General features: G+C 46.0%; 1 protein-coding gene across 2 annotated transcripts in view; it reads right to left on the bottom strand.

The window, feature by feature from the left end:
* LRCH2 (leucine rich repeats and calponin homology domain containing 2) overlaps nt 1-23,862 on the bottom strand; it is a 2,196,342-nt gene that overhangs the window by 681,245 nt on the left and 1,491,235 nt on the right. For both annotated transcript variants that reach the window (XM_069612877.1, XM_069612878.1), the window contains one exon: nt 17,036-17,152. In XM_069612877.1, the coding sequence (XP_069468978.1) occupies nt 17,036-17,152 (117 nt within the window). The remainder of the gene's footprint in view (nt 1-17,035; nt 17,153-23,862) is intronic.

The following is a 23,862-nucleotide window of genomic DNA, read 5'->3' as shown; positions in this document are numbered from 1 at the left end:
GTAAGATTTTGCGGTTTCTCTACGCTCTTAAGTATTTCAAAAAGTTTGCTAGTCTTATTATCTGCTGCTTCAATTTCCGCATTGAAGAAGTTGGCCTTGGCTAATCTTATCTTATCTTTATATTTCTTGTTTGCTGTTTTCCATCTCTCTTTGTTTTCAGTACTCTTATCTAAGTGCCACTTCCTCTCAAGGGCTCTTTTTTCAATCTTAATAGTATCTATTTCCGAGTTGTACAATTTCTTATGATTGCTAATTTTCCTAGCTAGCTTGGTTTTGAGTCCACGAAAACTGTAAGGGCACCCACCAAGACAGTGCTTACGCTAGGGCACATTATACCGCAATTGTCATTGGTGGATGCATGGCGTGAGCTACACCCTGGAAGTAGGAGATACACATTTTACTCCTCTGTACATGATTCTGAGTCGAGAATTGATTATTGGTTTATCTCCCTCAAATATGTCTGCAGCACTGAAAATATGTGGGATCTTGCCGCGCACACTGTCTGATCACTCCTCAGGGTTGTTAGAGATTGTGTTGCGAGATACCCCCAGGCCCACAAGAAGATGGAGGATGCCTAATGGAATACTTGGTGACCCTGGTGTGGTGTAATCATTACATGATGATATAGCTGAGTTTTTCACTAGCAACTTAGGAACCTTTGATATGTACTCCACAGTATGGGAATCTTTCAAGGTTTGGGTCAGAGGGGTCTTGATATCGGAATCCGCCGGTCTCCTGAAGGGTGTGCGCCGAGAGCTAGCGGAGGTTTAGAACAAATTAAACACACTAGAAGAAACTTATACACGCACACAGGACAAAGGACAAAGAAACACTTGCTGAAATACACAAACTCCTTAGAGATTTTGACAACCTCGATACTAGAGAGATACGCTATGTAGCGGCCCCCATACACGCACCCAGGTACGGGGAGGGGAACAAGGCAGGGAAATCAGTGTCTAACTTGTTAAGGCATAAAAAGCAACCAAATCAGATCACTAGCATCCAAATGACACAAGGGGAGTTGCTTCTGAGAGAGGAGGGTATAAATGGCGAATTCATAAAATTTTATAAGGAACTATATGAAAACAGAGATAAAAAAATGAGTATTGAAATAAAGTCCTACCTCACGGCACTTGATCTCCAGAAACTCCCAGTTGAGAACAAACTAGCAATCAATCAACCTATTACTGCTGAGGAAATTACCAAAGCAATTAAAGCACTCATCTGGTAAAGCACCAGGGTCGGACGGAATAGGTGCCGAATTTTATAAGGAGTTCCGCGAGGAACTAGTTCCTATACTGTTGAAAACATGGGAAGAAGCCCTAGAGAGGAATATACTACCCCCAACAATGAGAGAAGCTATAATAACTGTATTACCTAAACCTCGACGCTCGCCAAAGGACGTGTCGGCCTATAGACCCCTCTACCAGCTGTACCCACTCTGGCCAACCCTGATCAGAGCGGGTTCATTCCCACAAGATTCACAGCACTGAATCTTCAGCAGTCTCTTTGGTATAATGGCACAAATAGACCCGAATAGGTGCGCGGTGGCTATATCTCTTGATGCCGAAAAGGCCTTCGATTCGGTTTCATGGGTTTATCTCCTATCAGTACTGGAGGCATTTGGAATAGGGCCCAACTTCATTAGATACATGCAGCTGCTGTATACTGATCCTGGAGCTCGGGTATTAACAAACCGGACTGTCTCTTAACTGTTCCTGCACTAGACAGGGCTGTTCATTCTCGCCCATATTATTCGCCCTAACCATAGAACCTATGGCAGTGGCGGTGAGACTAAGGCATGGAGATAAAGGGATAAAAATGAAAGGCTCCACTCAACTGATTTCGTTGTATGCAGACGACACGCTATTATATGTCCGAGAACCCGAAAAAAACATTGCACCCATCATGGCAGATATACATGAATTTGCTGAATACTCTGGTTATACTATAAATAGTGCCAAGTCCGAAATATTCCCGCTCACTCCGGCTACCAAGACGTGACATGTGGGCTCAAGTGGTCAGAACAACATATTAGATACTTAGGAATCCTTGTTTCCAGAAACAGACACACTTCATACTCTGACAATCATGAAAACGCACTACAACTCTAAATACTAAACTCTAGATGTGGGGGCACTTTCCCATCTCCCTATATGGTAGGGTTGCAATTCTTTAAATGATAGTCCTTCAAGTTATTATATTTTTTTGTGAATGTCCCAATATTGCCGGGCTGTACCTTTTTCGCCAGACTCAGATCCATGGTAGTGACATTTCTCTGGAACGGGAAAACGGCTAGGATGAGGTGGAAAAAGATGACTGAGCCATACTGTACCGGTGGTATTGCTGCCCCGGACTTTGAGCTCTACTACTATGTTGCCCAAGTACAATTTGGGAAATATTGGTCAGATAGATCACCCAACACATGGATAGAGGAATACACCACCTATCCCACGGACATACAATCAGTCATTTTTAATACACGATACAAAGACTCATGTGAATATAATCCAGTAAGCTGTACAGTCCAGGCATGGGAGGCAATATAGAAGAGGCTGAATATAGAAACACCTTATAACCCAGAAGTACCCCTATTGAATTTCCCAGATATCCCCCCAATGCATGATGTTAATTTACAGGAATCCTGGGACCCCAATAGAGAAATTAAATTGGGAGACATGTTCCCTAACGGGAAATGTGTAGCCCTGAAGGACTTTGTGAGAGCGGTGGGTGGAGGACAACTTAAAACACTCCAATATTATCGTATGAGGTCTGCATTCCAAGTGAGATGGCCGCTCTTCCCGGACGAACCTCCCCTACATCCATGTATACAATTGGTTACATCTAAAGAAGGCCTGGGGATTTCCAAGCTATATATGTCAGTGCAGCCTCATACCCCCACAGCGAACCAGATGAAGGACAAATGGGAGAGGGATTTACAGAAGCCCATTGGAGAGAAGAAATGGGGCACATACTGTGCGCTTACAAAAAATGTGTCACTCGATGCCAGTCTGCGCTTAATTCAATTTAAGATACTAAATAGATTACACTATACCCCGGCTACAGTGGCAAAATCTGCAGTTGACAGCTCAGACGAATGTCCCAAATATAAGGCATCTCAGGCAGGATCCTTCCACGTGTACTGGGAGTGCCCAGCTGTGGCGGGGTTCTGGAGCACGGTGGCTGAAATGTTGGAGGAAATCACACAGGTCCCCCCTGATCGAACGCCTCAGAAATACTTGTTTGGGGACATTGGCAAGTGCTCCGAAAAAACCAGGAGATATTTAATATGTATGTGCGGTGGCCAAAAAATGTATTCTACAAACATGGAAAAGTCCCACGCCACCGAACATGAACCACTTTCTTCGTGAACTGACACATGTTAACGAATGTGAGGAACAATATGTCTTTACCCAACCTGTGACAAGTAGGCCCAAGGACATCTGGTGCCCCTTTAGAATGTACTTGTTTGACATGCTTTCTGACGACGACAATTCCATGTAATCTGTATTGCATTAATGAAACCAAGAGATGTATCCTTGCATGTTGTGTGAAGTCCAGTGTGGAAATGGCGCTATGTGTTTGTTGTGACCACTAATAAAAAGAAGTTTAAAAAAAAAAAAAACTAAAAAAAAAGAATGTTGTTCAGTAAATCTTTAATGCAGTTAATAGCAATCATCCATGTTGAAAAACACATGTCAATGCCAAGACAAACAGCTCTTGAAGCGGTGCCTATGTGATGAATGGAAGACGTAATGATGCCCTTAGCAATCAGTTTTGCTTCAGAAAGCCCCAATTTTGAATTCATTTGCTTGCCACAGTAAGCATTGCATTCGTATTGGCCTGGTCAAGATGAAGTACACTGTCAGAATCAACGATTTTTCGATAGGAATTCAGCAACTTGTCCTTTGAGAAAATGGACAAAGATTACCCCAAGATCACAGACGTAGATTTAAAAAAACAACGTGGCTGCCGCTACCATGGAGGACTGATGCTGAGGGTTGGAAAACAAACAAACTTTCGGAAATTGTAGTTGTCAGTATCAGGTATCTATTCTATTGCAGACAAGCTAAATAGTATGCAGATTTTTCCACAACTTCTTAGTCTTTACCCGACTAATAGGAATCTGAAGAGAAAGAACCAGCACTTGAAGTTGCCCAGGCTGAGGAACTTGAGATTGCGAGAGTTGAGGCAACTAAAGTTGTGTAGGTTGAGAAGGAACAGGCTAAGAAGAACAGGTTACTTATCCCTGATAAGTTTCTTTCGATTGGATGTTCCTCCCACGTATTCCTCATTTTATGATAATTATCTCTCCAGCTTCAGAATTTTATTTCGTCAGGGGTGCTATGTGCCGTTTCGTCGAGTTCATGTCCCTCGAGGGCCTCCATTCAACTATCAATGTCATCATCAGTATAAGTAGTGCACGCAGTGCCCGTTGGCTTCAGTTCTGTTTTTCCCCCCACTTCCTCAAGAGGAATTACCAGGCGTACCTTAGATCGTAGGTTCACAGAAAGCGTAAAGTTTAAGAACACGTAAATTGTACTGCAGTGTAGGCTGGGAGGGACGATGAGGAATACGTGGGAGGAACATCCAATTGAAAGAACGGTACTAGGGGTAAGTAACTCATCTTATGATAGACTCCCAAAGCAGTAATAATTTGGTGGTAAGAGTACAAATTTAAAATGTTTATTCTAATCATGCACTGAATGAAGAACTGATTTTACATATTGTCTTCCCTGACTGGAAGATTAGTCCAAACAGTAATGTCTCACAAAAGTATGAATAGACAACCAAGTGGCCACTGAACAAATGTCTTTGATTGGGACACTTCTTTGAAGAGCAGCAGAGGTTGCCATACCCCTTGTGGAATGTGCACTTAGGCCTTCCGGCGGGTTCTTGCCCTCTAATCTGTAACATTCACCAATAGCCAGGATAATCCATCTGGTTTTGGTTTGTTTAGTAACAGCTAGATCCAATTTGGGGCCAGAATAGCCAATTAATAATTGGTCATTTTGGCGAGATTAAGCCATTCTGGATATGAAACCAAAACTAAGAGCCGTTTTTGGGTCCAGTCTATGTAATATGTTCTCCTCCTTCTGAGGATGGGGAGGAGGATAGAAAGTTGGTAAAGTAGTTGTTTGCAACAAGTGGAAGTTTGAGACTACCTTGGGTAAGAGCAAAGGTTTCACCTTGAGAATAACTGTCTTTATGGAAAACTGTATGAGGAGGCTTACAGGACAGGGCCTGTAACTCGCTTACCCTGCGGGTTGACATTATTGCAATAAGCAAAACCGTTTTTAATGTCAAAAGTCTTAATGGGCATGAGTGTAGAGTATCAAAAGTAATGCATGTTAAAAATGTTAACACCAGATTGAGATCCCATACAGGTACATTGAATGGAACTGGTGGAAAAACATTAGTAAGGCCTTTTAGGAATTGAACAATCGGAGGAATCTTAAAATATTAATCCTCCTCTGAAGAGCGCTCGAAAATAGACAGTGTCAGGTAACCTTTAATTGTTCCAATCTGGAGCCCCAGATTCACCAAATGAAACAGAAAAGAAAGCACCATAGGTGTGTCACATAGAAAGGGATGCACATTCTTATCTAAGCCCCAGCTGCTGAGCTTGATCCAACAGCAGCGGTACAAAGATTTTGTTGCTGGCCTTCTCGTTGAAAGCAAAATCTCCATTAAGTCACCCGGAAGGTCCCAATCCTTATATCTCAGCCTTTCAGAAACCATGTGTGAAGGCAGAGTGCCTTGACCTCTGGATGGAGAACTCGAACTTCCTCTTACCAGAGAAGATCCTCTCTTTGAGGAAGATGCATTGGAAGGCAGATGGAGGTCGGGCCGAATGGCAGAACTCGAAACTGATAATGAGAATCACAAACCGCGAACTTCAGGTACTTTCGGTGCTTGAGATGGATAGGTACATGAAAGTAAGCATCCTTAAGGTCCAAAGACACCATCCAGTCTCGAGTTGGAGAGCTTGAAGGATCTGGGAAAGGGTAACCATCTTGAACTTGTCCTTCCCGAGGAACTTTTTGAAGCTACGCAAGTCCAAGATGGGTTTCAATCCTCCGTCTTTTTTGGGAATCAGAAAGTATGGGGAATACAAACCCTTGTTCCTTTCCGCTACAGGTACATGTTCTATGGCACCTTTCTCTAACAGGGTCAACATTTACTGCACAAGGAGCGGATCCTGAATTTTTAAAGAGCTATTCCCTGGTGAATGATCCTGTGTCGTCCTTTGGAAAGGAAGGCCATAACCTTGGGCTACAGTGCCCAAGCATCTGAAGTAATGCCTCGCCATTTGTTCAGATGCTGAGTAAGTCTGGCGCCCACCGGGGTCTTGTGAGTCAAGGCCTCAGAGGGGTTTCGAGGCAGCTGAAGCAGCGACTGAGGCTAAAGCTGTTGCTGCATGGGTTGGTTTAGCACCTCTCCCTCGTCCACCACGAGGGAAGATTCTCTGATCGTCTTGTCCTCTTCCTCTTCCAATTGAGGAGTAGAATCAAAAGGACTTACCTCTCCAGAAAGATGAGCCCGAGTAGAGGTGTTGAGGCTGTCTAATGGCGGCCCTACGGGATTTAGCCACCACTTTCGAGGTCTGCAGCTTTTACAAACTCTCATCCGCCTTGCTGCCAAACAGCCTTGAGCCGTGAAAGGGCATGTTGAGTAGCCTAGCTTGCACATCTAGGGCAAACCCAGACTTCCTCTACCACGCAAATCTGCACAACACTGTGCTGACTGCCATGGATCTGCTGATGCGGTCTGCAGTATCCAGACCTGACTGGAGACATTCACCCATTGCCTCCTTACAATCCTTGATTGCTAGGAAGCCGTCTCTTTCCTCCCCTTCCTGGATGTGGTCAGACGCCACAGCTAAGCAGTCCCACACGGTAAATGTAAACCATGACAAAGTACAAGTCACATTTGTTGATTTGAATGCCATACTGCCAGCCGTAAAAAAATGTTTTCGCCTAGGCATCCACTTTCTTATCATCCCGATCGGGAGGGATGGATGGTATGCTGACTGCTTGGTAGATGTAGCAGCCTCAACCACCAAACCTTCTGGGGTTGGGTGTTTAGTTAGATACTCTGGGTCGCTGCTGGATGGTCTGGATTTCTGGCCACATTTTTATTTTCTGCAGCCGCAGTTTCTGGTATCTCCCAATTTGCAGAGAGCCTTTTCTGTAATGCAGTGTGGAAAGGTAAAATTGGATCTTTCTGGGGACCCTGGTCCAAGATGTCGGTCATATCATCTTGTTCAAAAGAAGGAATAGGCCTGCTCCAACCTAAAAACTCTATAACCTTACTCATTCATTTTCTATATGAGGAATCAGCATGTTCAGTTGGATCTGGTTTGCCAAACTAACTCGGCAGAGGTATCTAGCCAACTGGCTGACTGAAGGTTCTCATATAAACCCCTTAATCTGGACTCATCAGAGATTAGCTCTTCTGGCATATTAGGGGTGCCGAATTCTAGTCCAAAATGCGGTGTGTTATCATCAGGGGGATGATCTTCCTCATAGATGGCTGATAAAGACTTAAAAAGTATTTTTTAGGTAAAGGTACCACCACTGGCTCCGACAATTTTGAAGTAATCGTCGACAATGACCTCGAAGTCGGGATCACCTTATTCAGCGTCGACGGCTCGGACGCCAACGGAGTCAGCAAAGGCGTTGAAGTAGTCTACTTCTTGTGCTTCATCGATGGAAACCTTGATGGGCTAGATTCCTGACTCGTCGAAGCCCTCAATGATTTCTCGTCGGATCGAGATCTTTCTCGATGCAGCACCGGCTTAAGGCTCCGTTTCGAAGATTTTGTCTTCGACTTCCCTTTGTCCTCTTTTTGCAGATCGACAGGGACATGGGCTTTCTGCTTGTCCCTCGAGGGGGTTGAGGTCGCATTCTCGAAGATCTTAAGCATCTCGGTACGAAATGCATCCCATTTTGCAGGGGAGTCTGATTTCGTTGGACACCTGATTACCTCAGCCAAGGTACTGGAGTTCGAAGGTGACCTATGACGCGGTTTCTTGGCCTTCATTGAAGACGAAGAATGGCGTGATCGACTTCTCGAATGAGACGACTTGATTTTTATACGTTGAGAGGAATCCCTTAACTCATCAGTCTTTTTTTTAACTCTTTGAAGGAGACTTCGAAGGTAACCTCCCCACCACCAATTTACCTTTACGCTCCCTGAGAGCCTTTCTGTAACGCTCACCTGATTCCCGTAGAGGCGCCGGTCTTGACTGGGCGTATACCGTATCTTCAAAGGTGATGTGTAACACACGGCTGGCTCTTTGGGCTGGACCTCTGTGCACTGTATGTCTGACTCGAAGGGTAAGATGTCTGCAGATAGAAAATATGGGATTAAGGAACTGGGTTATTGAATGTCTCTCTCTTATTCCCTTTCTCTTCTCCTGTAGAACCCCAAAGGTTAACGCTCTCACCTTAGGTAAGTGAACGCCGTGCTCTCCATCTGCCTCGGGGCAGGGTGCTGTAACCAGTTTCTTCACTGGATAAGGGGAGCAGGCCTCTTGACTTCAGAGGACTGCTGTCCGTCGTTTACTGCACGAACGGTAAGTTTCGAGTAATCCTAATGTCTTTAAAGTCTTTAGTAATGATGTCTCTTGTTTTGCAGGGTTCCGGCGATGGCGGATGACGGGCTGAAGTGAGTTGAAGATGGAGCCCGTGTGATGAATAGAAGCGCCTGGAAGCACGTAAGTAAGGGCTTTTTGCCTGCTTCACGATGCGCTCTAACTGTCTTTTTATTTTGCAGGTACAAGTTCGGAGCGGCTGCAGGGTGCCGGAATACCCACTGGGTTAGATGTGGAAAGGAGTAATGGCACGTGAGTATTAAAGTTCGCCAATGTCTTTAAACGCACCTTGTTTTGTCTTTCAGATGCGGGATGCAGCGCCGAACGCCTCCGGAGCGTGCGAAGAGTTGGTAAGCTTTTGTCTTTCAGATGCCGGAATGCAGTGTGAAGACCTCCGGAGCGCACGAAGAGTAGGTAAGCCTTTGTCTTTCAGATGCCGGAATGCAGCGCGAGGCGTTGGTGACAGCCGATGGACCAGGTAAGTGAAGAGCTGTCACTGAAGACCGTAATGCTAACCTGCTCTTTCTTGTCTTTATAGGTGTTGCTGAAGACTGGATTCAGGATGGTAAGCCTTTTTCCTTAGGCCCAGGATCAGATGCAGAAGACACGATGAGCGTTCTGCTGCAGAGGATGCAGAATAACGCAAAGCAAGATTCATCCATCGGGTGTGGTTTAAATAGCCTCCTGTAGTGCTTAGATGTCTCCTTCCACAGCCACGCCTAGGTAAGAAAAGAGTTCCTGCTTTCCAGAAGAGTTCCAGTGTTCTGAATCTAGGGAGTGGTTCCTGCCCCACCCAACAGGAAAAGTAGTTCCAAACAGAAGAGGATCAGAGGCTCAACTGGCAGGCAAGTAAGCAGCATGGTCTGCTGCAGGTAAGTCCACCCAAGCATTATGAGCCCAGCGCTTTCAGCGCTGGGACTGGGCATATTTATGAGCCTGGTGCCACTGGCGCCAGGACTGGGTCCAAAAGGTCCCAATTGGGACTGGTTGGCACTCGGAACCTGGGTTATGGATCTGCTTCCAAGGGAGTTGGGAAAACCCTGACCTTTTGGAAGCAGAGATCATGACACTTTCGGGTCATCGCCTGACAGGAATCGCAGTCGGAGGTACAATGCCCGGAACCAAGGCATCACAGACATACGTGGTGGGGGTCGGTGATTGACATCTTCCTTCCACATTCTTAGCACTTCTTGAAGCCCGACTTAGGCGTCGATGGTGCCGACAAAGATGACATTTTCATAACAAAAGTAACTAGTGATTTCACAGAAGAACCAAAGCCTGCCGTAATTCTCTCGAAGCATCAGCTCGGAAAAACAGAACTAAGCCAACGGGTGCGGCGTGCGCTATTCATACTGCTGATTACGTCGACAGTCGAAGGGAGGCCTTGAGGGACACTGACGAGACAGCACACAGCACCCCCTGTCAAAAAGCTGGAGAGATAATTATCATAAGATGAGGAATACGTGGGAGGACACAATCCATTCGAAACAACCTCCTTAATTAGGTTTTTAAAATATTCATATCTATGGCTTTCATATGCATTAGCCACTTGAACAGGTAAAATAAATACTCAGAAGTAGGAGCTGTAACTGCCATTGGAGTAAAACCATATCTCCACACCGGATACCATTTGGATGCCTGTGTGGCGGCAGAGGACTGTACCTTTAGGGGCGATTAAGGTATTGGATATGAAGCAGACCAAGACATTGTCATAGGCCACCAATATGCCCTGACCAAGGCCTCTTTGCTGACAGCTGGCAGCAAAGCAATTGGGTCATGTGATCATGTACTGCACTAGAGGCTTCAGAATATGGAGATTAAGGAGAAGAAACCTCAGAAAAAGGTTTCAGCCATGAACCAATGGCCTTATCAGAACACCTGGCCGGCATTTTGGTAGCACTGTGGCACACCTTAGAGACGTGTTGCGAGTGTTAGGGAGAATTCTCTGTTAAGGCTAATTTCCCAAACCTAGTGAGTCCCCCAGCAGCTTTGCTGGATTTTTGGGGTTTATTTTTTCTCCGGCTAAGAGTGAGACTCTTTTTCTTCCACTCTTAGACATGATTTGAGATATCCTTTGACTATGAATGTGTTTGATGGGCTATGGGGTTTTTTACTCCATAGGGCTTCATGTGTTTTTGGTATGTGTGTTACACAGCACCCTCCGTGCCGTAACACAGGGGTGTCATAGTGACCCCCAAACATAGACTCCGTACCCTGGGACTGACTACTGTCTCCCAGGGCATGTAAAGTCACCATTGGCTTTACTAGACCTAAATAGTGAACAGAACCAGTACAAACCGTCATATTGTGGGCGTACTGGTAGGGGCAATTCGATTGCCCCTGGGTCTGTTGTTCGAGGGGGCACTATCCAGTCCACCTTGAGCGAGTTTTGGCTGGTGGCATTGGATACTACTTTTTATATTCAACCGCAAATATATTCCTATGGGATTTTCCCATTGTTCGAGGCTAATACTTTTTAACATAGCCTCAAACATACCGCCGGTTTATTTATTTAATATTAATTCACCGGTTGGTATTTTTTGCCAGAACTCTGTTCCAAAATGGCGTTTGTGTTCACTTCTGTGACTCCAACCCAAGTCGAGTCCTTTGTTCCACTTTTTGGCGGGCCTCTACACAGAAGCCTCCAAAAGTGGTGCAACTCTGTCTGGGTACCACAGGGGGTGTGGGAGGGGGTTTAGGCACCCTGGACTGAGTTGCCTCAGCAACTCAAGTCGCACTCTTGTGTGATTGGCCCAGTGATGAGCCGCCCGGCTCACCACTTAGCATGTTTGAGTGACAGCTAGGACTGATGAATGGGGGCTTTCTGCATAAAAGCAGGGCTTTGGGGACTGGGACTTCAAACGTCGCCACAGGACCAAAGAATCCGAAGAGGGAGAAGCTGAGCCGACCTGCAATGACGACACCACCGGTGGAGCCCTGCTGAACCGACTCACCACTTCTTCCAACGACAGAGGAGATCTTCATCCCGAAGAGTCTTCTTCCTTTGACTGGTGGGGATAACTAGTTTGCCCGCCTTTTCGCCTTCCCGGATCATCTCGTGGCCGCCTTGCATGTGCCAAACACCCCGGCAACCGGAATACCACGTTTTCTCCACCACCGCGAATAAAAGGGTAGTACCTTTTAACCGAGAACTCCACGGCTGGTTTCTTCCCTGTCAGTGCAACGACCTTCAGTTTTCCTCCATGTCGAGACCCTCTCTTCCTCTGGACGATGCTGCGACTTGCATCCACTGCCAGGAACAACAGCCCTCGCTGGAGGATTCTCTCCACTTTCAAGGTACTGTGTCCGCCTGGCCTCTCTCGCAACGGTCTGTGTGGGGTGTCTCGTAAATCCTCAATTTACCACTTGGGTTGGCCCTAGGCTGGCTAACTGAACTTTTCTGAGCTGAACTGATTCCTTTTTAAACTCTCTGCAAGACTTTCCAAGCCTTTTAAACTGTGTGATCTTGGACGCATTGGTGTGCTACTCTCTCCAAGCGGGAGCCTGGCCTCTCAACTTTTTGCTCACAAGTAGACTTCGACTTTCCTGCCTTGCTGAGTGCTTCTAAAGTATTGTGTTGTGTGCTGTTCCCAATTTCTGCCTTTTCCCTCCCTTTTTCTTAAACTTATTGGAGTGCCATCTTTAGTTAAGCGCTCACCTCTGTCTGGAAATAAGTGGTGTTAACTAAGACTTGTCTAATAAGGACTAAGGGATGTATAAATATTAATAGTGACTGTGTTTTTGAACTTGCTTATAATAATAGTCGTAGAGTGTTTCTAAGTGTGTCTTTAAATAAATAATTATATACTTGATACCAAAAGCTCTGTTCAGTGTTTGCTTGTGCTACTGTATTTTGGTACCTATCTTGTATACTCTATATACTGTCTAACTCTTCTTGAGAGAAGACTGGCTGCTCAGCCACAGCTACCAGGTAAATCTGGGTGGTGCAGACTGCTACCAATTGTTTTTTTTTTATTTTATTTTTTTTTATTTATTTGTTTTGGTTTATTCAAACCTTTACAAAGAGAAATATATACAAAAAACAACAGATTTCATTAAAAACAGATATCACAATGTACAGAAAACAAATTTCATTAACAAAAAAAAATTTACAATACATTATTTATACATTTCAATTTCATTAAAATACAACATACAGAAATAACCTACTCCAATCCAAAATATACAACCACCTTGCAAGCTCATTGACCTTTTTAAACTATAACACATTCTGCATCATCCATTTAGGCACCAAAGATTTATGTCAACATACAAATGTTTTGCAAAAATTTGTTGACTTTTATTTTCAAGGCGATAGAAGAACCATGAAGCATTTCACACCACAGTTTATTTCTATCCACCCAGGCTGTATTATAGACAAAATGTGCAAAGCTTTCCAATCTCTTCTCACGAAGATTTGGACATTCCAGTAGTAAATGTTTTAGGGATTCACCTACGTCTTTTGATTTACAGAACGGACAAACTTCTGTCCCACAGGAGCTCACCCCCCGAATAAAGAGAATCTCATTTGTGCTTAAAACGTTAAATCTGAATCGCATGTAATAGTTTCGAAATTCTCTTGAAGGATATTTTTTCAGATATGTTTCCGGGTAAGGACAGAATTTCCAATATGACACACTTTCAGTTTATAGCTTCGAGTTTAGCAGAACTACATTGTTCTCCAACCAATCAAATGCATTAACAACCTCCTTCACTTTGTGTGGAAACTTGATAAGTGTATTTACCAATAGACCCAAATCAAGAAGTTTCTTCTCACAGTCCTCTTTTAGATTAAGCATAACATTTCCATTTGACGCATGTTTCAGATGAGCATAAATTGTGCCATTTTCAGCTACCAAACATTTTCTTAATAGAGCCAATTTTCTATTAAACATGATACTATTGATTGATTGTAGACCAAGTTTGTATCTTATTAGCTCTAAAGGAATACAATTTGGAACATAGTATAGAACTTTTCGCCATATCATAGATTCCAGTTGGCGTAAAAAGAACCACATGTTTTTAGAGAAAAATTTGCACCCATAGGACAATCTTGGCAACACCTTAAGCCTATAAAACAAGATGCAAGGTTCGAGAGTAAATTTGCCATATGTTCTTTCAATGCCTTTTATTTGGTTGAAAGCTACTTTTGCTTTTTGTATCAGTCTGGTCTTTATTACTTTACTGGAGTTACTGGAAAAAACATACCCCAACCAGATTAGGACAGATTGGCTTTTGATTTTAGCACCATTACAGGTCCAATACGAAAAAAATGGAGTTGGACTTTTGCAGCCCACATGAAAGATTATGGTTTTGCTCGGGTTAATTTTCAGTTTTCTTTCTTCAATAAACAAACCAAAATCATTTATAAGCTTTTGCAGGCCGATTTTTGTGCAGTCCATTAATAAGAAATCATCAGCATATGACACCCACCTAACATTTGAGCCTCCAATTTTGGGTCCAATTAGACCACTAGAATCCAAGGACCTGCCTGCATTAGACACATACAGATTAAAGAGTGTTGCAGCTAATGTGCAGCCCTGTTTAAACCCATTGTTAGTGGGAATAATATCAGACATGTTTCCTTTGTTGTTTAGTCTGACTCTAATTGATGTTTCTGTATAAAGATGAATAATTATGTCTAACAGGTCTTTATCTATGCCTAACATTGACAAGGTTTTCCATAAAGTGGGCCTGTCAACGAGATCAAATGCGGAACTAAGGTCCATGGATGCAATATATAAACGCTTCATAGCTTTTTGTTTGACCGCACTCATTAACCCAACCATCAGCAGACCTCCAGCATCAGTACCTATGGCTTTACGAAAACCAATCGGCCTATAGTCAAGGATATTGTTGTTATCAATCCACATTTTCAGTTTTTCAAGTACCATACCAGCAAACATTTTGACTCCACATTCATAAGTGAAATAGGGCGGTAATTTTTGGGACACAGACGATCACCTTTCTTAAATAGAAGCAAAACATATGACACTTTCCAGTTATTTGGGATCTTTTTTTTAAGGCAAATGTCCACAAATAAAAAATGTAGGATCTTAGACCACAGGTCAATATTGTTTTTTAGGTTGGCAAAAGATAAAAGATTGGGACCCGGGGTGGAGGTAGGCTTCGCTTTTTTAATTAGGCTTCTGATATTCAGAATGGATGTGTCCAATTGCCATACAGCATCTATGAAAACCTCAGACCAAAAGCAATATTCCGGAGACTTATATAAAGAACCAAAGTACTTGGACCATACCCCAGCATCAATGGAGTTCAGTTGTAAACACTGTTGATTACCGTGGTCTTTATTTATTAAAGACCAAAAGCTGGTATTATTATTCCCATGCATGGTCTTTAACATTGCCTCTCCATCTTTTTGAGCCAGCCCGCTCAATTGGTTTTACTGCCAACACCTGTAGTCTTAAGCCTTTTGCAGTGGTCCCTAAGGGAACTGCACATGTTTCTGCCTAACAGCGAGTCAGTGCTTTGGTGGAACTGAAACCTTGAAAATGGCTACAGTGACCACGTGATGCAATTTGAAACAAGCACAGGGTCCGTTTCTCAGCACACAGCTTGGTGCATGACACCCTGTTGGTGCACAAGATCCAACAGGGTCCTCAGGGACACCCTTATAACTGTAACAGAACTTTCTGGGCGAACTCCAGGAAAAGTTCAGCGAGCTCAGTAAGTTCCTGACGCACAGGCATCACCTCGTGTCCAGCAAACATTGTCTGAGACCCCGAAAGGTCATAAGTGAAGTGCGGGCTTCAGGGTAAGCCCCACTAGGGGTGGCTAGACGTAACAGAACTTGCATCGGTCCAGCTAGTTCATCCTGGTAAGGAGTCACCTTCACGGGTTGGCTTAGAAAAGGAAAGTAAATTCAATAGAGAACTTCCCTTCCGGTTCCACTTTGTGATGTGCTGCATAGCTGGTCTACTGAAGACCTTCTTCCAACGAAGAAGCCTCATGCACAAGACCCCCAGCGAGAATATGTGACAAGACGGGCAACTGGCCCACCTGTGCGCAAGCCACTAACAATTGATGCAGAGTCTGTATCTGTCTGACACTGGGTGATGCTTGCCTGACATAACAGAAAAGACAGGTGATGTCCGGGGGTGAGGGAAATGGAAACAAAGGAAGAAAAAGCAATAAATAAAAAGATGGGGAAAGGGACTGACCAGTTTTGCAGTTGGGTGCGCTCAGCAGAGCTAGTCATTATCTTGCTGCAATACACAGTCGTGCAAAAACATGTAAAGAGGATGGTGTGATTTTTGCTATGGTAAGTCTCCAGGCCCCGTCCCCTTGGACAGACACTGCATAAGTATGGAGAAAAGGGGACGGATGTTGGATTACAGATGATTAACAGTTTAAATGTAGTTGAGCTAAAGGAAACTCAGTGTCATCTGATGAAAAAAAGGACAGAAATCAGTCAGGCACTTTGGCTTGTAGGTAAGCAATGGAGATTAGGTTCCCAAAGAAGATAATGTATACAATAAAGATGAGTTGAGTACATTGAGATTGCACAGGCTTCGTCAGGAAATTGTGAGATCACTATAGCCTAATTTTCTGTCTTGAATTTTTATGGCCATGTTTATATGCCAATGACAACACATTTGAAAATAATATTTTGATACTGAAACAAATGATCAATTAATTAATTGATTAATTGAACAGAGCTAGAAAAGAGCCAATGTGATGTTTTGTAAAGCATATGCAAAAGGTAGCGTGTTGTTCACACAATATGACCAGTCTCCTACAGCAGTCACATTTAGCCTCCAATAGGTCTCATACATTAGTGTAGAAAAACAGTGCATTAGTGTTTTAGAACTTCAATTAGTATGCCTGGCTCCATGAGTGAAAACAACTCCAGGGTCAAAAACACCTTTCAAATCATCTAGCCAATGGATTCTTGCACATAGCCCATCATCCAAGGTGGCAAAAAGAGATCTCTGTGCAACAGCCAAGCCACAGGCACACCAAAATATTTTGTTCATAAGTCTTGAGGAATCATTTGAGAAATAACCTAAACGTGGCAACGTGCACCCAAATATAACATGCAACATACTCTCGAATAGATTTATTGTGAGAAAATTCTGTGTATTGCAGTGAAAATGTGGGCAATGCACCAGAGTTCACATGAGAATATGAATATTTTCATACATACAGATTGTGCTAGAATGTAATATTGTTGGCTTCAAAACCCCAACATGAGCAACATTGTGTAACATTTCATCAAGTACTAAGTGCAGCAGAAACACTTCAATTTTTTTCTACAGTTGAGAAACGTTTTCAGAGTGTACTGAAATCTGCTCAGGGACTGAGACTGACCATAAGCATAAGAACCTACTGTAAAATGTGTCAAACCTAAAAAAAAAAAAAAATCGGTAAAAACCTTTACAAGTACTCAGTTCAAAATGTCTACGTTTTAAATACCTTGAAGTATTCTTTCCTAATTTGTTTTGTTCTCCGCCTTTCTTCATTATGCCAAATGAAGGAATGTGTTTCTGTCATGTGCTGTTCTTCGGTTTCATCCTTTCGATTTTCTAAAGACTAATTTTCAAAGAAAAGAAAGGTTTCCATTACAGATGTAGCAAAGTCATTAGGTTGCCAAATACAAATGTTGAATTAAAATTAGTCATGAGTTAGATAGCACATAGAATGGGTGGCAGAAGCACAATCTTGCAGTGGTAAACGACTCTTAATTCAATGAGAAGAATTTATCTTAAGCTAGATAAACACACGCCCTGTGAGTCTATGTGCATTTTACTTATATTGCGCACAGTACAAACCGATTTGCATTTTGGCACTCTTGAGCTTAAGTCCAACAACATGAACAGATAAACCAACCCCCCGCTAAAAAGAGAGCGAGTGAGAGACAGAGATATTCCTAAAAGAAGTAGGGTTTACTACCAGCCCTTAATCCAATCAGATGAGGCAATTTGGTTACTGTTTAGAAAGAGTACATGAACCACCAGGCAGATGCTAGTGTAGATTATACAACAGCGGAGCATCCATCATGGCCACTTAATTTTATGAATTTATCAGAATTTGTCCCTTGCGATCATGCAAATACCAATTGTAGCACCTTTCTTCGGGACTCTGGCAAAGGGGTTAACTCTCTACACAGTCTACACTTTAATGTTTAATGTACTATATCCCATCTTTCATAATGAAGCCAAATGGTACAGGTTACAACATTGGGCCTCCGGCATTTAACTTCAAAATAGTAGTATGCACAGTTCTGCGTTTACTGAAGTACCTCGTTTTGAAGTCCGGCACAAGAGCAATGTCCAAAATGACAGGTTCCTTACCTCCTCAGGATGTATTCTTCATATTACACAGCTCACCGTCACTTCCAACCAACATGCAACCAACACATCCCAAGGCCTCTGCAGGCACCTGCAGAGTAAGCTCTGTAGGTCCCAGTGGCCCTCTAGGACGATCCAGAAGCAGGTAAGGGGGTTCGAACGGTTCCATGTCATTTTGCCGACAGTAATTACTTTGACATTTTACTTCGATTGTTTTTTTAAAAATGTGGGTCCCCCCCCATGTCCCCAACATTACTACCCCAGCCCTAAACCCTTCCCCATCCCCTTTTTACCACTTAACCCACAAGTACCTATACTTTTCGGGGCGTGGCTTGAGCAACCATGGAGTAGGACGTGCTTCCCGTGTAGCTTCGGAGGATCCGACAGATGATCCGAAAAAACTACCTTTGAAAATGCGCCACGGGTTCCAGAATTGATCACACATGCACGGGAATTTATGCTCTGCTCATTGTGTAAAGATTGAGAGAATCGTAAGCAGAGAGTCTGGAGGAATTGCTCGACGAACGACGGTGGCAGTTCGGTCCATTGTCACACAAGATGGCCGACCACAAAGGAAACGACACTGGGGTACCTGAAGAGGACGAATAGAGGCGGCGCCACCGGGAAAGAACAGCAATGGCGAGGTGAAGACGGAAGAAAACCCCTGGTGGCTGTGGGCCTTGGGCCGTGGAGGTTTGGGGGCTGGCCCGGACGGTAGGGGCCCGAGGGCAACAGAGGTGTGAAAATGCAGGCCGCACCACGACAAGCACGAGCAGCGCTCGCTCGGCATTGATCAGCAACTAGCAGTGGTGAGAAGATGTTGCGACTGCCTTGAGATCACCACGACAGTCGGTGAAGAGCAGAAATTACAGTTGAGAAGACACTCGGACGCTAGTGAGACCCAACAGAGACCGAAATATGGCGGTGCGAGGGGCCGTGGGCAAAAAAAGAGAACAAACAACCCACGATGGGGGGCGTGGCTACATGGCCATGTAAGCGGACGTGTTCTCGGAGGAGCACCTGCCGATCCTCCATTGATCCGTGCTAAAAGTGCTCCCAAATGCCGTTGAAATGCTGGAAGAGACGTGCACATATACATGAAGAAGCAGAGCGTGACAGGAGCGTGCTTTGAGCCTGCAGGACGCACAGGTTTAGAAGTTGTATGCCTTGGGAGATCGGTAAATACACACAGCCAGTGGTCTCAAAATGGCAGAACAATGAGACTGAGAACAAAGGAACATAACGAGAAGACGAACCGCCGCGAAGCCAGTGGGGTGCAGACGGCTGAAAGATAGACAACACGTTGGAAAAAGCTTGAAGGTACGACCTAAGGAGCTTTGCAACCCCTGCGCTGCACCAGGGAATCACGGACGGGGCCGGAGGTGCTGACTGGCATTGCAAGTGACGAACGCAGTGTTGGAATAGGGGTACAGAGAGGGCCGAGCACTCCGCGGCCCCAGACCGGCACCCACGCACTTTGGGGGCTGCGATGGACTGGCTGCCTGTCGGTCCGCGTGGAAGCTTGGAAAAGCAAAAGAGGAACGCGAGCACTGGAGACGCAGATGTGCGCTTGCCGAGTCCGCGGCCGCCAGGCACCCGAACAGTGCATGGGTTGTGGACGTCCAGAGCTGGCGTGAGGCACGGAGGACTGAAGGGCCGCAGCAGGCCCGGGTGCAGATGGCCGCGGTCGCGGCGGGTGCGACTTTGGGGCACCGGGGTCCAACCGCCAACCTGTGAGGTGGACGGGAAGTGCTGGAGACGTGCAGAAGGCAGGGGCTGCACAAATATATGCCCGCAAAAGGAGGTGATGCGGATGCCCAAAGTACGAAAGCAGCGGAGGCGCAATAAGGGCATGAAGGCACCACAGTAGCACGCAGAGCGAGCCCACTCCGGAGGCAGCTCCAGCGGGGAGGAGAAGCGCGCACTGTGATACAGTCCCCACAAGCAGTTACATAGTTGCCGGAGCCGAAGCGATGAGAGCGGCCCCGGTAACGTACGGCGGGCGAAATTGACACGAGCAGGAAGAAATGGCACTCTAACACTGCACTGGAAACAAGTGAGCCCTAGACACGGGCAGGATGGCAATAGTGGTGGGCCCTTGAGCACAGTAGAGAAGCTGTGTGCCCCCAAGGAGGCACGGATGAATTTAAATTCACCCTGGCAAAGAACATGACAGGAAACCACAACAGAGGAGCTGGAAGCGCGATCTTTGCACCCTGGGCTAATTATATACTGTGCCAGATTGTACATGAGCTGGCCCACCTGACCAGCGGACGCACGACAGGGCGTCACATTGAGCAGAATTGACATCGCAATGCCCACAACACGGAAGAACACACACTACTCCTCTCTGGGATATTGAAATACAGCGCGAGCGCAGGTACGTGGGAGGACACAACCCACTCTAGAGGCGGGGCGTGCGATAAGGACATACTTGAGCACAGTCTTGCGAGAGGGGTGGCGCTGCTGGCCCTGGTCTGAATAGCATTGCATGATGTCTGCCAGAACTGTCTGACCCAAAAGCAAGCAACCCACACTGGAAGCTTACGCCAAGTCGTCCACTGGAGCAGAAGGCGGTAAGAGCAAGGACACTACCGCTGCAGTAGCAGAAACACCGGGCATGATCCAAGAAGTGCTGGCAGCGATTGCAGACTTGAAAATCGCCTGGGAGACCAAACTTGGCCTGGCAATGCACGAATTGCAAGTGGGTCTGGACCTTAAAATTGGTGCGGTCCAGGAGGACGTCAATCTGTTGAAACAAGATGTGCGCACGCTTGCGGAGCGCACCAGAAACCTGGAAAAGGAGATGGCCCCGAATACGGCGGGATGTGCTGCCCATGGATCGGAACTTCATGCCCTGGTGCAGCGTGCGGGTAACCTGGAGACCAGGGCGGAGGAGGCAGAAGGGCGCGCCAGACGCAATAACATTCGTATCGTTGGCCTACCGGAAGGAATGGAGGGACCTAACCCAACAGAATACGTAGAATCCATGCTCCTGCAGGAAATAACTGGCGGTACACTGACCCAGGGGTTTGCGGTCGCGAGGGCGCATAGGGCCTTGACAAGGAGACCGCCCCCGGGAGCCCCCCCCCCCCCCGCGGCCGCTGATTGCAAAAATCTTGAACTATCGGGATCGTGAAAAGATTTTGGAATTCTTTCGGAAGGGGGGAATGATTGAACGGGGGCCGGCGAAAATCACGGCGTACCCGGACTACACTTTGCACGTACAGCGTAGCAGGATGAACTTTGGGGCGGTGAAAAGAAGGCTGAGAGAGGCCGGTCATCGATATATGTTGCTCTGCCCGGCCAAATTGAAAGTGTTCTACAGGAACAAAACTCTGTTTTTCGAGACGCCGGAGATTGCTATGGACTGGCTGGATATGCTGGGTCGCCCTCAAGAACCAGACACCCAGTTGGGAACTGTAGGAGATAAGTAACACGTGGCATGGTCATCTTTGGGGACTTACCAAATTACACTGGGACTGGAATTTATTATTAAATAAAGCCTGTGAGGAGAATAGTGTTGCAGCTATATATGCTGGCAAGATACCCGCACATGGAGTTAAATTAAGCTGGTGGGAATTTGTCGCAGTAAATATGCACGGGTGGGATCCGTTGGATGTAACTTTCCAATTCAGACAAGTGGGAGCTCCTTGGAGTCATCCCTCGAACCCCTTAGTAATACACTTAGTTAGGTCACTGTTAGACTGGTGACACCCCGCGGGGTCCTTGTTCTCGGCCTCGAGAAGGGACCAGATGCCAGTGGGCCTGAGATCCAGGGATGGAGCTGGGCATTTGTTGGGGTAGGGTAGGGTGGGGGCAGGGGAAGGGTTGTGTGCAGTGGGGGCAGTGGGGTAGAGTTTGGGAACGGGAAGGGGGGAAGGTTTTGGGAAGGGGGGTGGGGTTGTTGAGGGTGGGAGGGCCAAGAGTAGGACAACAGGTCATCAGGGAAGATATTGGAGAGTTGGGGAAAGCAGAGAGGAAGAACATCAAGTAAATGGCGTCGGGTAATCTCAGAGTGGTGACCTGGAATGTGCAGGGCCTCAATAGTTATCTGAAACGCAACAAAGTGATGATGTATTTAAAGAGGATGCGCATTGACATAGCCTTGCTACAGGAGACCCACCTCACCAAGGAGAAGCTGGAGGTAGTTAGAAGGAAATGGAAAGGGAGCGTTGTAGGCGCCACATATTCTACATATGCCAGGGGGGTGATCAACTGGGTGGCACCGCATGTGCCGTTTTGTATGCTTAGCTCAACAATAGACCCAGAGGGCAGGATGGTGGTGGTGGCGGGGATCCTGGAAAATAGGGAGATGAACATCGTAAATTTGTATGCCCCTAATCATGATACGGCAGCATACTTCAGGTCCCTATATAGTAAAATTAGCCCCCTGGCGGGTGGTGCGACGGTGTGGGGAGGGGATTTCAATTGCACCCTAAACCCCAGCATTGATAGGTCTGTAGACAAATCAGGGAAGCCAGCGCCAGCTGCTAAAGCATTGAGGACCCTACTGACAGACCTCGGTCTGGAGGATGTGTGGAGAAGGTTACACCCAACGGATAGGCAGTATTTGCATTATGCGGTGCCACATGACCTACACACAAGATTGGATTATGTGTTTGCCGCGGCGGAGATAGCAGGAGAAATGGTGGGTGCCAAATACAAAGCCAGGGTGCTATCCGACCACTCGCCTTTATTGGTGGAGTGGCAGCATCAACCCCCCAGAGCGCGCATCCCGACGTGGAGGCTCAGGACTGAGGCTCTGCAGGATGAGGAATTTCGAGAGGATCTGAGGGCAGCTATTGAAGAATATTTTGAAATTAACACGGGCAGTGTACGTTCGGTGGGTACCGTATGGGAGGCATTCAAGGTGGTGGTGCGAGGGGTAGCCATATCAAAATCTAAAGGGCTTCAAGGTGGTATTGAACGGGAACTGCTGGAAACAGAAAGAGCTGGAGGGCCTTACCCGTAGGGTGGGGACCGCACGTGAGAACAGTGCCAGGATAAAAGATTTACAATTAGCTTGTATGGAACTCTGGGACAGATTATGCAAATTAAATTATAGGAAATATACGGAGAGGTTACATGCAGGGGGAGATAAGCCAGGTAGACTACTGGCCTGGCTATGTAAAAATGAGACTCCCCGCCCAGTGATCAGAGAGGTTAGAGATGCAGATGGCCGAACTTACAACACCCAAGAAGCGGTAAATGAGGAGTTCCTTAAGTACTACAGACGTTTATATGAGGACACAGGAGAGGACAGGGGCCAGGAAATACGGGAAACAATAGAGGATGTGGGGCTGCCCACCTTAGATCTAGAACGCGCAGATCTGGACGCCCCCATCAACGTAGACGAACTGGAGGCTGTGATCCAGCACCTCCCCACATGCAAGGCGCCTGGGTCGGATGGGTTACCCAGTGAATTTTATAAAGCATATAGGCAGGAGCTACTCCAGACGCTGCTGGCTATGTTTAATGAAGCATATGAGCAAGGGGAACTGCCGGCGTCCCTCCGCGAGGCGGTGATCGTCCCGCTCCTGAAACCAGGCAAGCCGGACACTGACTGCAGGTCATATAGGCCCCTGTCCATGCTTAACCAGGATAGCAAAATACTCACGGCAGTGCTAGCTAATAGACTAAAGAGAGTAATCGGCAAACTGATACACCCGGACCAAACGGGTTATGTCCCAGGTAGAAACATCACAGATAACCACAGGAGGCTACACCACCAAACAACCCACGATGGATATTTTTGCGAAAACACAGAAGTCTCCTGCGGCCAGCACAACCAAAGGCCCGGTGGCACAGGCTGAGGGTGCCACAGCGGCTGATAATCATCAGATTTTAGAAGCCATCACGGAGTTGAAGGAATCTTGGGGGGTTGCGATGATGGACCTACGCACTTCCCTGGAAGCTAAAATCCAAGCAGTGGGCATTGAAGTCTCCCTG

The sequence above is a fragment of the Ambystoma mexicanum genome, chromosome 5p (genome assembly GCF_040938575.1).
Source record: "Ambystoma mexicanum isolate Mex_15411 chromosome 5p, UKY_AmexF1_1, whole genome shotgun sequence".
Taxonomy (NCBI): domain Eukaryota; kingdom Metazoa; phylum Chordata; class Amphibia; order Caudata; family Ambystomatidae; genus Ambystoma; species Ambystoma mexicanum.
The sequence above is the reverse complement of the archived record's forward strand: the minus strand, read 5'-3'. Positions and strand labels throughout refer to the sequence as shown.